General features: G+C 42.3%; 1 protein-coding gene across 1 annotated transcript in view; it reads right to left on the bottom strand.

Annotated features, from left to right (window-relative positions):
- NCKAP5 (NCK associated protein 5) overlaps positions 1-16,818 on the bottom strand; it is a 474,734-nt gene that overhangs the window by 384,728 nt on the left and 73,188 nt on the right. Inside the window, exon 2 of the mRNA XM_054043941.1 lies at positions 6,496-6,573. Within this exon, the coding sequence (XP_053899916.1) occupies positions 6,496-6,573 (78 nt within the window). The remainder of the gene's footprint in view (positions 1-6,495; positions 6,574-16,818) is intronic.

The following is a 16,818-nucleotide window of genomic DNA, read 5'->3' as shown; positions in this document are numbered from 1 at the left end:
TTTGTTTCCTGATTGTACTCTTTGAAGTCTAGAACATCCCAACACGACCAAAAATTCTGGGACCAAGGTCCAATCCTGGTTCCATTCAAGTCAATAATAAAATTCTCATGGACGTTAGCAGGAACAAAAGCAGACTCTTTTATACCTGGAAAAGCATACTATGCTTCAATACCAATTCTTTTTTCTGTTAGGGAAAAAGTGAATTACAATAAGGGGCCCAAATGTCAACAATTTAAAATTAAGATCTACTGTTGCAATTGTTACATTGATGTCACTGAGGCAAAGCTCCCCACTGGGGTCACTGAGCAAAGACTGCAGGAGCAAACCCTTACTTTTCCAATTATTTCTTCATATTATTCTGCCCTTAAAATTATATGTAGTAAATAAAATTTAGCCAAATATGAAACAGCACTGGTTGACTACGTGAGAAAATACCAGTGCAGAGAAAAAAATCTTTTCTGTCCAAACTTTTGATACTATTTATAGGCCCATGATGGAGTGGGAGGAGGGAATAAACCCTAAAATAATCCCAAATGTTCCAATGCATGTTGATCTACTGAGACAAATTCATTACTGTGTAACCACTAAAATAGCTTCAATGGAGTTACATCAGCATTGAATTTGCTCTACTGTCTGTTTTTTTCCAAATAAGCCAGAGAAAAGCAAAAAACAAAACAAAAAGCCATACAGATTAAAAAAAAAAAAAAAAAGAAACCCCACCTCAAAAAATAAGATTCCAGGGTTGTCACTCTGCGTGTCACTCTGAAGACTATGACATCTGTAGTGTCACTGTGAAGCCATGGAAACAGCGATAAGCATGGTGGAGGGCTCTTTTTGTTCAGCGTACCACCAGATTGAATAGTCACTGGGTTCTGCAATCTGTTACATCCAATTTTTAAGTTCTCAGTCCTTCTGACTTATGAATTACACCTATGCAGTTGATGTTGATGTAGTCCCGTTTCAAACAGGACTGCCTTTACACACTCTAGGTACCTTTTAGAGCACACCAACAGGGTCTACAAGGGGCAGTTAGTGCACAGCTCTTTAGAGGACTCTACTAGTCCCACCCTTTCAGTCCAGGCTCAGAGTGCAGGTTTTCACATGTCCCAGAGCAACTGCCCCTAACTCCAGGGCCCAGGTAGGTTACTCAGACGACCAGGCTTTTTCCAATTTTTCCCCTGGTATGGCCCACTTGCCCCAAAGTTCACCCGCTACCACTGCAAGCAGCACACACTATAACCCCATACATACATAGCTCCTCTCCACAGTATATACCACTCATTCAGCACCTGCACTAATCAACACTACTCTCCCAGCACAACAACACAATCAGCACACACAATAACCTTGAGTATCACACTAGAATGTCTGAGTCAGTGTAAAGAGCTGGAAACAGCTACTAGGATGATAGTTTTTGTCTAGATTATCACCAGGTTCAATCATCACTTGGATTCATGGTCTGTTACTGTCTAATTTTTAAGTTCCAAGCTATTTTTGTCTTTTTTTTACACACGTGACTTTACAAATTACACCTGTGTGACAGCGCAGGCTTTCAGCTACTAGTGTGTGAGTGTGTGTATGTATCTTGTTTCAGATAGTGAATTTCTACCTTTATTGCTGTCTTAATTCTTCATACAACAATAAGCTGTCTAAGGTTCTTAGTGTAAGAAAAGGGTGGGGGTCAAAAACAGCTGTACTTTCAGACACTGCTGAGGTAGCAATGCTTATGCCTCTGAAGTTCTTTAGAAACTGAAAATCTGGAGGTCTATTTTAGTAGCATGCTATGAAACATGACCTAAACATAACCAGTCCTCTTGGGAGTATGATTACAGCAATAAATTTCTATGTTCCACAACAGATGGCTATGCCACATGAAGAAAGTAAAATATATCAAGCTCTGTAAAATGAGAAGAAAAAGAAATTTCTGCTCCCACATCTAATTAAGTGCCTTTTAGTTTGCTGTTGTACATGTGGTACCGTAAACATTCTATATGAGCGCCGTGACATCAGTTTTAGTCTCTTCTGTCTCAGACTGGTTGCTATAAATCAGCCCAGGCTGTAAGCAATGTTGAAGGAGCTAAATGTTCAGAATTTGTATCTGTCTTTTTTATTAGCTAGCCTAGAGTAAACTGGGGGCTATCGTTCAATGTCAGGTTCAATGCCCAATGACCCAACAGGTTAAAATTGTGGCAGCCACAAATCAAGGGCATAATGAAGTCTAAGAAGTGGTCTATGCTGATTTATTAAGGCATCTGTCTGACTCTAGACAATCTAGTACTGCTCTTGTATAGCATGAGCTATTCCCATGATCCTTAACATATTACAGATTTCTTTCTTTTAAATCTATAATAAAGCATTCAAGATAGTCTATCGAAACCAGAGAGGATTTTTTTTATAGTATTCATTGTCATTCTAAAGTTTTTTATCTCAATGTTACTCTGTAAATAATAATAAAAAGAAAGTGCTAACTTTAACTGCAAAGAACATTCAGTTTTCAGGACTAGCTGAATGTCAGTTCACAATTCAATAAAGTCCTTATATATGTTCTGGTTTTCAAGGAGTTTTTCCATTTTCTTTATTCTACTATTCATTTCCATTTATTCATAATATTGTTATTCAGCTATAATGCTACTATTAACTTCATTCTTAATCAAATGCATTTTACTGAATATTGTAATTTTACATGAAAACCCTTGTTTCTTCTGGTATAATAATTCAATTTTGAAAGAAAATGGGAACTGAATGTCCACAAACTTTTGTAGTCTAGCTTTCAATGAAGCTAAACCCATGTCAGAAATGTTATTTTAATCCAGTTTTATATCCCAGAGGACAGGAATGTTCATCAGAGCTATATCAAGCAATGTGAAAATCCACCTTTTTAGAGCATACAGGCTGAAAAATCATCAGAACTTAATTATTCCTCTCCCGAGATCCCAGATCTGAGGTGCATTGGTTTAACCTATTTGAGAAAATTAAATTATACTTGTCTGCAAACTTAATGGAGGACTTCTCATATTCATGAACCTTCTATATGCAGAAAGAAAAAATAATCAAATATTGCACACAAAAATATATGGATGGTAAATATTGCATCAGTTTCATCCCTGGTATAATTCCAGTGGCTTCACAGTAGAGTTATTTCAGATATAAATTTGGCCCCTATACCTATAAAAATGTGAGATTGTCAAGGCTGATTCCCCATTCTAGCACTTTGAGTGCAGAAGGTGAGGGCCCACAAGGATTCTAAAAATTAATAGTGGCCACTCCATGTTTGTATTAAATTCCCAAGGTTACAGCTTTTCTCTGACCTTGGATGTGTAGATGCTGCCACCACCCAAGTGCAAAACCCACTTTGAGAACCCAGGAAGGCACACTTGGGAATTCTTTCCTGTGGGGTACCCTCAAGCCCTTTCACCCCCCACTTCCGGGGAAGAGCTGAGAAAGAAAAACAAAGGAAATCAGCTGTTGCCACCAGCTAATTAAACATGTGCATAAACCTCTTAGGACACAAAAATCCAATCCTGTTCTTAAAAAAGGTAAATTTTATTAAAACAAAAAGAAAATATATCCAAAAACTCAGACTATTGCCAGATTTTAAAAAGAACCACTTATAAGGATTAAGCATCAAAACAACTTTCTTGAGGTCCAGCTTAAAGGTTACAAGCAAAACAAAAGTTGGCAGCCGGTATCAAGCGGAGTGCCTCAGGGGTCAGTCCTGGGGCCGGTTTTGTTCAACATCTTTATTAATGATCTGGATGACGGGATGGATTGCACTCTCAGCAAGTTTGCAGATGACACTAAGGTGGGGGGAGAGGTAAATATGCTGGAGGGTAGGGATAGGGTCCAGAGTGACCTAGACAAATTGGAGGATTGGGCCAAAAGAAATCTGATGAGGTTCAACAAGGACAAGTGCAGAGTCCTGCACTTAAGAAGGAAGAATCCCATGCACCGCAACAGGCTGGGGACCGACTGGCTAAGCAGCAGTTCTGCAGAAAAGGACCTGGAGATTACAGTGGATGACAAGCTGGATATGAGTCACCTGTGTGCCCTTGTTGCCAAGAAGGTTAATGGCATATTGGGCTGCATTAGTAGGAGCATTGCCAGCAGATCGAGGGAAGTGATTATTCCCCTCAATTCGGCACTGGTGACACATCTGGAGTATTGCGTCCAGTTTTGGGCCCCCAACTACAGAAAGGATGTAGAAAAATTGGAAAGAGTCCAGTGGAGGGCAATGAAAATGATCAGGGGGCTGGGGCACATGACTTATGAGGAGAGGCTGAGGGAACTGGGCTTGTTTAGTCTGCAGAAGAGAAGAGTGAGGGGGGGTTGATAGCTGCCTTCAACTACCTGATGGGGGGTTCCAAAGAGGATGGAGCTAGGCTGTTCTCAGATGACAGAACAAGGAGCAATTATCTCAAGTTGCAGTGGGGAAGGTCTAGGTTGGATATTAGGAAACACTATTTCACAAGGAGGGTGGTGAAGCACTGGAATGGGTTACCTAGGGAGGTGGTGGAATTTCCATCCTTAGAGGTTTTTAAGGCCCTTGACAAAGACCTGGCTGGGATGATTTAGTTGGTGTTGGTCCTGCCTTGAGCAGGGGGTTGGACTAGATGACCTCCTGAGGTCTCTTCCATCTGTAATCTTCTCTGATTCTATGAAAAGCATTTGGGGTTAGCCTAGAGGAATCCATAAGCCATAAAGAGATAAAAGAAATAAACCTAATCATGTCTTCCTAGACATTTCCTGATCTACTTACATATCTGGGGTTTCAAATGAGTAGCTTCTAGGTATGATCTAATGATTTTTCATACTGGCCCAAGCTTTTTACAGCATAGTTATGCCCTGTTCCCTCTCTCCCTGAGAACAACACAAACAAAGGGGAATTTCCCCCCCAATTTTTAAAAAGTTCTAGCCTTCCCATTGTCTCTTTTGGTCAGGTGCCCACTCCCTTCCTTTTACCTATGCAGGGAGACTTTTTAACCCTTTACAGGTAAAGCAAGTAGAGAACAACTACTGAGAGGGATTTTATAGCTAGCTGGGTGTCCATAAAAGGGAGCTACCCCTGCCCCTTTCATTTATCACAGAGATAATGGATGCTCAAAAAATATACAGCAAATACAGCCTGCAAAGTGTTTCCCTATGGCTACTTAGTTATCACATGTCATGTGTAACAACTACAAATCTACATAAATAAAAAACTGGTGCAATTTCACAAACTAATAAAAATCTGATCAAATAAGTTATCCACTTATAGAGGGAATGAGTCATCTAAAGTTAAATAGGATTTGTTGAGACAAAAGAAAAAAAATCAGAGAAAAAGACTTTTGGGATGTTTGTAGCATTTCTTACCAGGGCAGCCCTGGGACAACCTGCAGAGCACAATTCTTCAGAAACAACAATACAGCACCAAAACCATTCGTGTTGCAAGTTGTCACTTTTATGAATGACATTTCAATAACTTTAGAGAGTTGCAAAAAATTTACAGTAGTATGGCTTACATAATGGGGATGGGCCATGGTATCTGGCATCATTGGGAACACTTCAGTAAAACCATCCAAGTAAAGCTATCCAATCAAGTTGCAGGCACACGCAGGGAAAATGTATTTAGAATTGAATAGCTACTTTATTGTAGCAGAACTAGATAAACTGATAACTTATGAGTAGATTACGTTTTCTAAGGCAAACGCATGCAAGGGAACTTTCAAAGTTCTCTTGCATCCAACTTGCCTAAGCACACAGAATTCGATGGGATTTTCAAGTGTTCATGCACATTTCTCAGTTGATCAAGATGGAGCAGAAATCCCCACTAGGTATATATTAGCATATGTAAATCATCACTGTATAGATATGCAAATTGTGTTTGGACATCCAGTGGTAATCGATGTGAAAGCAGGAGATATGGAAAATACTTACTAGAGCATCAAGACTGCCTCTTTTTCATTGAAGAAACAAGCGGGTGAGGTAATATCTTTTATAGGACCAACTTCTGTTGGTGAGAGAGACAAGCTTTCATTGCAGCAGGCTTGTTAACCATTGCTAATTTGGGTTTTAAAACTCCAAATATCTTATGTTGCCATGTTATCACCACTTCATGGTAACTTATGTTACTCCTTTCACATTCCATTTGAAAGAGACTCTTATATTCAAGGAGACCAAACTGCCTGGTAAACCCACTCCAGTGAAACTGACAATAATGCTAAGCAGGGATAAGCATAGCAAATGCTTGGAAAACAGAGTATTTCCACACACAGGGATACCTGCAGACATATTTAACAATCTGGATATGATTCCACTCCTAGAGTGATTGAGTGGTGCACTGTTGAGTTATTTCATCTGTGGTTAAAACTCATGTGAGAGTTTAATGTTTGTGGGTGGGTATTTAACAGAAGTGCAGATTTGGAAGTTCAACACCTGTTCATCTTACCTAAAGTCAGCAGCAAAAACTATGGAATATTGTATCTCTTTCCAAAACAAATATATGCATATAAATTGTACTTGCCTCCATAGGTTCCACCGTTGCTCTTCTAGCTGAGTTACTAAATGCTCTATGTATTTATTTGAGTCCATATATTCCTAAAAAGAAAAGGACCAAAATATTTGTTTTTCATATATATATATATATATTATAACAATTGTAAAATGTTGACTAACTAACAGAGATATTCTGTGAGGGTGAAGGAATGGAATCCTACAACACATAAAACTTCCATTGACATAAAAAAGCAACATTAATGGAGGCTTATATTCAGGCTGGAAGAACCCTTTATGAAGCCAATTGTTACATGCAGAAATTATTGGGGAAGATGCATAGGTGTCATGGTAGGCCACAGTATGTATTTGCATGCACCTGCACATTATATCCAGAATTCTCCTCCAAGTCTCTTGGTGGTAGGTTTTTGGTCAGAGTTGGGGTGGATAATGTTTTCTCTTCAGGTCTTGGGGCTTCTGGCATAAATCTGTGTCTGCTGGGCAACCATAATTTGACCCAAATATTTATTTTGTTGCTTGCATTACAGTTTGGAAATCTCAAAAACTGAATTTGAATATCAAGCCAATTCAGCTCCAGGATCCTTTTTCAGTTCAACTTTTTCAGGTGCGATAACGGTATGATATTATCAGCCACATGAAAGCTACAGTACTTTTCGTCAAGTGGAATTTCAGATACAGAACAAAAATCACTGATCAATTATTTTTCTGTTGCTGAAATACTGTTGTCTGTTCTTTAAACAATTTATTTCTCTAAAGAAACACTTACTTCAGCAATAGAAAAATAACTTTCCAGGATGAAAGTAACTCTAGAGTGATATTTCTATAAAATATTTCAGAAAGATCCCACAGAATAACATATAGCATAATATGCTGTGTTACTATGGCAGTAGCTTCAGTACAGCCATAGTACTTTTAATCTGACAGACTATCAACAATATGATTCTCTGGCAACAGCTAATGAAAATTCCAACTTGGATTTCTGGAGACAAGGGTTCTTCTGGAGACAAGGGTTTATGGACTCACTGGCAAGCCCCATCCCTATCCTTGTGTACTATGGTTGCTTGTCTAGTATTATTTACTTTGTGTGCCTGTTGCCTAATGGCTGGTCTTTGTTCAGCCATTTATCTTAATAATTCAGGAATGGAAGGTGGTATTACAATGGGGACAGTACATTATCCCACTATCCGCAAGGTGACGATAAATGTCACAAGAACTCAACCATCATATTTTATGTATAAAATATAATTTTTATTTTCCAGGACTGAAATTGTTCTAAGCAATTGTGTAACATTATAGGGATTAGTGTTGGGTGAGAATAGACAGTTCTCAGGAATGCAGCTAAACTCTTAATAATTTTTTGTTTTAAATAAGAACAAAAGAAATAAATTAAGCTAGAAACTATCCAATAGTAACAACTCAATATACAATTACAGATATGTAAATATAGCAATAGTTATCCACAAACACCTATTTCTGCTTGTGAAAAACTGAGTAATATACAAACAAAAAGATAATCATGTGATTACCAAAATAAATTGTGCACACACTACCATACATTTTTAACTGCAATTATGTCTCAGTAAAGGAGGCTTCTTCAATTGCACCTCCGGCAACACTACAACATAGACAAGGCCTGATGGTTATAGCAATTGGAATAGTATTATTGGCAGAATTTCTACAATGAGGATATGATGAAATGTTCTAGCATATGTTTCTGCCCATGGTAATTATTTTGTTGTTCTAATAAAAAGCTACATTCGCTCTTTAGAGGTTACACTGGTTGATGAAACAACAAAGATTCCTCTTATAGAAATTCTCTGAAGTAGGTAGTAGTAGACACTTGTTCCATGCAAATAGAAATAAATCTGAGTAATATTTTGTTGAAATTTGGCATTGTTTGTAAGGAACTGAATATTATGAAGTTTTCCACTAGTTTCCTTATCTTTCCCAAAACCCAAAATTCTACCCCCAGTAGTAGATTCCAAATATAAGGACAGATTCTGCAGTCTTTACTTAACCAAACTTCCCTTGAACCAGATTTTGTGCTTTGTTACAATAATATAAAACTGGAGAAACTCCATCAACTTTAGTGGCATTAATCCGGGTTTTACATCACTGCAACAGAAATGAGAATCTGACCCATTGGCTTTATCTGGGTCCGTACAGTGTCTGTTTTAATAGACAGAGTTAAATTTTACATGAAGTACAGTCATCGTGTCAATTAGATAGTGAGCTTTTCTGAAGCTAAACGGAGAAAAATCATTGTGTAGAATGTGTATGTTATGGCTTAGAAAAGCTACAATATGCAATTGCATAATGATGATTACTCATGGTACCAAGTTGTTTGAAACAAACTTTGTTGTAATAAATAGCTTTTACTATATCACATATAGCAGAAATTAGTATTAATAACCCCTTTATATCTTATTTTACTGTAATATGAATCACTCCTGGTTTATACTTGAGTGCACTTTGCCCTGCAGCCAAGAGAATCAATAGTTTTATTACACACAATTCTACTGCAATAATGTGAAAAGTTAATTTTGTAGCTATTTTTGTGAAAAATATGGTCAAGTGCACAAAGTCAATTGGGAAAAAGAAAATATATATTTATTTTGTATATTTTCTGCCTTAATGTCAAGTTCTTCCCATGGCAAACCTGAAAAACGATTCAATTTCTACTTAGAGCTCTGCAGGCCAGCAGCAGATGATTTGTCAGTATGGCGTGAAGATCAAGCACAACTCAAATGTTAATTTTGTGGTTAGCAAAAACATCTCATCGGTGCTGTGACTAAAAGGTACAATAAAATGATTTGCTGTTTCAAAAGCTCAAGTACTGTACTTCCAAACCTAGGTTTGCCCACTTTCCTACCTGCACATGTGACAGCAGTTGGATTTGGTCCCTATCTAGTACTAATCCATCTAACCCAAAGGTGGGCAAACTACAGCCCACAGGCCACATCCGGCCCGCGGGACCGTCCTGCCTTGCCCCCGAGCTCCTGGCCTGGGAGGCTAGCCTCCGGCCCCTCTCCTCCTGTCCCCCCTCTCCCACAGCCTGAGCTCACTAGCTCCACCACCGGTGCAATGCTCTGGGCGGCGGGGCTGTGAGCTCCTGGGGCAGTGCAGCTGCAGAGCCTGGCCTGACCTGGTGCTCTGAGCTGCATGGTGGCAGTGGCGGCAGCGTGGTCCGGCTCCAGCCGGACGGTGCAGCTGTAGCGTCACCAGTCACCGGTGCTCCAGGCAGTGCAGTAAGGGGGCAGCGGGGTTTGGATAGAGGGCAGGGGCGTTTGGGGTGCTAGTCAGGGGGTGGGGGTGTGGATAGAAGGTGGGGCAGTCGGGAGGGAACAGGGGGCTAAGGGGGCAGGGGTCCTGGGGGGGGCAGTCAGGAAAGGGGGGGTTGGATGGGGCAGCAGGGGGGCAGTCAGGGGCAGGGGTTCCGGGGGAGGTCAGGGGACAGAGAGAAGGGGCGGTTGGATGAGGCAGGGGTCCTGGGGGGGCCGTCAGGGAACGGGGGGGTGGTGGATGGGGCAGGAGTCCCGGGGGGGCAGATAGGAGGTGGGAGCAGGGCCTCGACCCCCTACCCTAACCGGCCCTCCATACAATTTATGAAACCCGATGCAGCCCTCGGGCCAAAAAGTTTGCCCACCCCTGAGCTAACCCCTCTGAACTGCTCTGGGATAGCAGTAGGAGTCAGCCTTTAAAAAAGTTTCACTTGAAAGGGAATCATTTCCAAATGCCATATTTATGCAGTGTAGTTGTAGCAGTTTGAGACCCAGGACATTAGAGAAACAAAGTGGGCGAGGTAATATCTTTTATTAGACAAACTTCTGTTGGTGAGAGAGACAAGCTTTCCAGCCACAAAGAGCTCTTCTTCTTCAGGTCTGGGAAAGGTACTCCAAACATCACAGTGAAATGCAAGGTGGAACAAATTGTTTAGCATAAGTAGTCAGCACACAGGAATCAATATAAGAAAAAGACCCAAAAATCGGAAATGTCCCTATAAAATCGGGATATCTGGTCACCCTATGCTCAAATAGGTATTAATTTTATAAGAATGTATTTAGTGTTTAGAGTTTATGAAATGCTTGCAGGTTGCTGAATGCATTAAGCTCACTTGCAATGTCTGTATTCCATGGTATAAGAAAATATATGTTTTGGTTTACAACTTTGAAAAGGTTTGCTCCGAACTTGTGAAATCAGGCATGGGAATAGTTCCCACTGACCAATGCAGGACTATCAAAATCAGATGGGCCATCAAGGAACATCGCAATACAAAGGACTGGTTAATGGACCAATCTGCACCTGCGAAGTGCTATGTGCAAGCAAGCTCAGTCATATGGGCTTGGAGGCTGAATGAAGGAAATAAAACAAAGTCACAGGAAAATTTCCCATCTTTTTGGTTGTTTGAACTCTGAGGATATGTCTACACTGTAATAGAAGCCCAGGGTTAGTGGGATTTGAGTCAGCCTTACGGAACCTGGGCTTGAGCGTCTACATTGTATTTTAACCCTAGAATTTTCTAACTCATGCGCTAACCTAGGGCTCTGGCATCCACACCACACTGCACAAACCCAAGTCAAAGTAACCATATTCCAGAGTCCCTAGCGCCTCACTCCCAAAATGTGGCCACTCTAGCCCTAGGATCATAGACTATATCCTGTGCACTGTGAGAAAACTTTACTGCCCACCCTGCACATTACCAGGAATCAGCTTGCTTTGCAAAATGCTTGATCAGCTCACTCTCCATTGCAAGAGGGTCTCTGACAGTGTGCTTGCAGATCGGTGGTCAGAACAGAATGGGTTAATGCTGACCTGAGATGCTGCCGTTTGCAAAGGGGACGTGGCTTCCATTTTCAATAGAGTGGATAGCAGATGGTTGGGATAGAGAGGACTAGTAAGGAAGTTATTCCATGGAATTGTGTGATACTTCCAGATGACTCCCAGGACCTGAGTCAAGTGAGGCTGCGTCTACATTGCAAAGCAATAAGGCTCAGACCCTGCGAAAAATATTCTTCCCATAAACACTAGAGAAGGAACATCCAGTTACTGAGCAGTGACAAGAACCATTTAGATTAATATTACTGATACAAATACTATTGATAATCATTTTAGAAAAGTGGAATAGATAGTAGAGAAGGGCCTGTAGCACTGATTTATTTTTTCAAAAGTGGGCTATAATTTTGGGTGCCCAACTGCATTTCAGAGATGCTAAGCACCTCAACTTTAAACGGAGTCAATGGGATCAGTAGCTGCTCAATACTTCTGAAATTCAGTTTTTAGCTGTCTGAAGCTCAGGACTCATAATTAGAGTCTACTTTTTAAAATCTAGTAGTGTTATATCACAACTTTGTTGGAAGGAAATTTTTGCTTATTTGAAACATGATAGAGCCAGGATTTCACCCATTGCGTAAAGTCTCATATGATGGCACAAAACCACTTTATTTTAAGGTAACACCTTCACTAATTCTCTAGATTATGTTGGTAATTGGGAGAAGGGGTGTGTGTGTAGAAAGTGCACAACCACCCACAGTGATGCCTTGTGGTCAGGCAGGGATCAGCAGGTCATCTCCACATTGGAAACTGTATCCTGCCCTTCAGCACCACAGCACCACAGCACCACAGGGAGTGCGGGGGCTGGGTCCTAGAGCAGTCAAGGTCTATTCCAGCAGGCCTCTCAGTTTAGGTGAAAGCCCCTAGTATTGTAATGTCCTCTGGGAGAGGGTAGGGGAGCCCCAGGCCTGCCCTCTCCACCAGGCTCCGGTCCAGGGACCAATGGAGGGCAGCTGCACTGGACACATTAGGGTGCTAAGCTGGCATCCTCCCTGCATCACTTCCTACCCATCTCCTTTAGTTTTAGAGGCTAAGCCACTTCTACCAACTCTCTGACCTGCATGCTCATTCACTTGACTTCTCTGTCCTTTGTAGGTGTTCACTGGTCTGTGAAGTCATGCCTCAGGCAGGGAGCTCCTGGGCAGTACATCCCCTCAGAGCTCAGGGCAGCTGTCGCCTCCCATTTGCTGTCCCCCTCTGAGCTCCCTTTCCTCTCCTTTTTAAAGCCCTGCAGTGTGGCTGGGTGGGGCTGCCTGGGCCCAGAGCTGTTCCTTAACCCCTTGGTCTCAGTGTGGTTTTTGTAAACCCCATCAAAGGGAAGTATACCAAACCCATATGGGCACTAATGTACAGTTCTATAGAAGCCTGTAATTTTGTTATGTTGCAGCGTAAGCCTATACATGTGTCTAAGCATGTTTGTTCACAGAACAAAATATGAAAATTCCCACTGTGCAGCTGTTTTCCCGTAAAAATGATAGTTAAATGGTTGTTAGATAGCAAAGCCATCAAAAACATTCATTTAAAAAAAAATAGAAATTAGTATCTCAAATGCAAACTCGGATCCACCATCCAGTATTCTGATACACTAGATGTGTATTTGCTCTGGCATAGCCATGCTGATAGCTAGGACATAAACATAGCCATGCTGTTAGCTAGGACATAGCTAGGGCATGTGCTAGCTATTGTAATATTCCATCTATTGTAATAGAGCAAACGTAGACATCCTGGTCCCAGCATACAAGGAGTGAAAGCTGGAGGTAAGAAATTAAAATTGGCAAAATGAAATATATTCTATGGATCATTTAATAATTTTGTAGAAGTCACATTCAAATATATTAATGATCTTTGCAAAACTGAGAAAAGGATTAAGATTATAGGCCCTGATCCAGCAAATCACTAATTACATGCTTAGCTTTAAGTTAATGGTGTCAAAAATCAGACCTAGTGGTTGGAGTGTAAATCATAACTAGGCATAGGGTTGGGCCTGGGCCTCAGGTGGTCCTGGAATCAAGACCAAGGACAGGTTTGGATCAAAACCAAAGTCAGAATCTATAGACAAATCAGAATCAGAACTGTGGCCAGAGGTTAAAGCTGGGTGGTCACAGTCCAAAGACAAGCCAAGTCGATATTCAAGCTGGAGTCCAGATACAGGCCAAAGGTCAAAGCTGGGTAGTCAGAGTCCAAGGTTTTGGGAAGGATCAGGAAGCAGAGACGAGGCTGGAGCGGGTCAGTGATGAGGTTGGAGTAGGGCAAGGACAATACTGGGGCTGGGGCTGGGACAAGGGTAGGGGCAGGCTGAGAGTCTCCGGAGTCTGGTGTGTGGCAAGGCAGCAGGACCGTTCCTGGCCAGACAGTGCTGTTACTCAGGGTATGTCTACACTACCCGCCGGATCGGCGGGCAGCGATCGATCCAGCAGGGATTGATTTTCGCGTCTAGTCTAGACGCAATAAATTGACACCCTTCCCCCCCCGAGCGCTCTCCCATCAACTCCTGCGAGAGGCGCAGGCAGAGTCGACTCACCACAGTGAAGACACCGCGGTGAGTAGTTCTAAGTACTTCAACTTCAGCTATGTTATTCAAGTAGCTGAAGTTACGTAACTTAGATCGTTCCCCGCCCCCAGTGTAGACCAGGCCTCAGACAGATCGACAGCTCTGGTGAGGTTGTGGAAGTACCTGAACCTAGGGTCATGTGACTCAGGCTCTGCTTAGCGATAGATTGCTGTAGCATGACCGAGGGCTGAGTTACCACAGACTCTGTTGAAGTGGTAAGTCAGTGCACCTGGGTTGTTGCTGCCTGAGTCCTGACTCACCGCAGCACCTATTGAGAGTCTGGTGATGGGCAGGCACTAGCCCGCCCACATCTAAAGGTCCCTCCCCTTAGCCTAAGGGGATGAGCTACCAGTCCCAGGTCTCAAGTAAATACTGGGGACAACAAAAGATAAAACAGGGACAGGAGTGAGGGTCAGAGGGTCAAAAGCAGGGAGTCAGAGGGGGACACTGAGCAAAGATCCCTGGACAGTGGCCACTGCTCCTTGGAGGCATCCATAAAGCCAGTCGATCATGGGCGGTGGGTATAATAGGCCAGAGTACACTAATTTAAGCCTCCCCTGGTGCAACCATGGCAGCCGGACCCTCAGTTGTGAGGTTTTGGAGTGAAGTTTTTGATTTCTTATGCCCCATGCAGGTTCTGGGGCAGCTGAGGAGGCAGTATGTGCTATTGAGCTTCCCGGGTTCATCATGGAATCCAGGGAGATTACTGACAAAGCTGGGAAGCTGAGTAACACATCAGCCTTCCTGAAACCTGCATGGTGCATATCAAAAGCTCAGGTTCTTCTCCCAGAAGAGAAGAAACAAGAGCTTTTCCTATGGCGTGGCTGGGTGGGGGGCTCTGGCTGGCCGGGGGCTCCTCTGGACAAGGGGGGCAGGACTTGAGGCTCCTCTGGGGTGGGGTCTCGGGGAAGCTAGGGCTCTGGCCGCGGGGGGGATGGGGGAAGCAGGTGGAAGGGGCAGAGCCGGAGGCTAGCCTCTCAGAAGAGTGGCTCCATCCGCCATCCATGCGGTGGACGTGGCCCAGAGGAATTCTGCCCGGAGACGTGGTCTCACTGCAGTAGCTGAGTGAGCAGCCCTGGTTTGGTTGTGAGTTTGCCTCACAAATGGAAATACTCATGTGCTAAAAGTTAAGTACATGGTTAAGTGCTTTGCTAGAGTAGGGCCAGTGGGCTCTGACCAATGTGGCAGTTGGGGTTGAGCCATTCCACTCCATCAGGAACTCTGCTGTCCAGAGGCAATCTGGCTCAGCTACACTCTTTAAGGTAGTGCAGTGTGTACTGTCAGCTGTGGCAAGCCACAGCTTTGCTCACCAGTGAAGGAGGGGACAAGGATATAACTCCATCCCCTCCACCGCTTCCTAATCCACGTGTTGTGGCTAATCTCATGCCAGTTATTTCCCTGTGCACCCACTTGAGCATAAGGACTCAAAACTGTGATTGTCCCCGTGAGGGTTTCAGGCATGGCCCCATCACTGCCCTCCAGCGCAGCCCCTCCAACACAGCTGCTCCACCAGTAACTCCACCTGGAGCATAAGTAGTGCAGAGGGCCTTGTGGTGGTACTCTGCAGCATGGTGAATTTCACCCAGTAACATTGCCTTTTAAACCAACTAGGATAACTTCACAGTCGATCCAGACCTTCATGCTTCAGGGTATAAGACTTCTGTCACCTGGGTGTGGGAAAGTTACATAAGCAACAATTGTCCAGAAGCCTGGTGGCTTCATTTTCCTCTGAACTGTCAGGCGATTGTCCATTATCAAAGACATGGTCTACACTAGACACACTACCGGTAGTTGCCTATTCCAACATTGCAAGTCCTAAAAGTCCTATTTTCCTAGGGAAATATTTAAAAAATAATAATAATGAAGTTAGTCAGTAGACTCTGTTGAAACTAGCAACTTACAGTAGCAGAAACCAGAATTAGGTAGTGATGCGGACCTGAGAGATGAAGACCTAAGCTATGATCCCATGTGGGGAGGCACTCGTTCATCTTTGAAGGACTTTGGAAAGCTGCTCTAGGATTAAGCTTTAGTTCTGGTGAGAGCTCCTCTGGAGAATATTATAATGTTTAAAAAATATTTATTTTTCATTATCATCCTGCTACATAAACTTCTGATGGAATAGGCTTTTTCCAACAGCCCCTGAGGAGATTATATATATAGTACATAGCCCTGTCTGAATTGCGTATTTTACATGTGTCCAAGTGTAGGAGAATAGGGGATTTAAGTGCGCTATCTGTTATACAATATTATTCAGCAGTGCACTAAAATAAATCACATGGAAAAAATATAAAAGCTCCTTGTATTAGGTATTTCGGTCACTTCCTTCAGCACTGCAACTGGTGCCAAACTGCCCACCTTTAGTGTTAAATAACTGCTATCGCTAAACAGTGCAAGCCAGTGAAAAGAAGGTCTTTTAAAACGGCTCTTTTCACCAATTTACTATTTTCCTACGTGATTTCAACATGGTAATTTCATTGTTAATTTTATTAGCAATTAAAACCAAACTGCACATTTTAAAACTCTTTCAGCGGAGCAAGAAACTGGCAAGAGCCCTCTTCGCATGCTGTGTGCATTATGAACATTCTGGTGAAAACAGTAATGATGGCTTTAACAAATATGTTGAGCAGATTTCTTAATTGTTCAAAATTACTTAAGCCTGAGTGAACATTTCATATTAAATCTCAGCTGAAGTGATTAAAACTGATTTGCCAACTCTTCTGAAGCCAGTTATTTTCATAAAAATCAGCTGGGTCTCAGTTCTGCTGCTGCCTAGTTTTGGCTTTGCACCCATTGAGATGTCACTAACCACATATATGACAGCAGAGTTTAATAAAGTCTGAAACAGCACAAGATAGTTAAAGGGACTGATCCTGCAACCCTCAATCTTGATGAGTAGACATAGGGAACTCAGTGGAACTACTCATGGAACTACAACTCAACATGAGTTA

Source organism: Malaclemys terrapin, chromosome 11 (genome assembly GCF_027887155.1).
Source record: "Malaclemys terrapin pileata isolate rMalTer1 chromosome 11, rMalTer1.hap1, whole genome shotgun sequence".
In the NCBI taxonomy this organism is placed as follows: Eukaryota; Metazoa; Chordata; order Testudines; family Emydidae; genus Malaclemys; species Malaclemys terrapin.
This window is presented reverse-complemented; position numbering and strand designations above follow the sequence as displayed.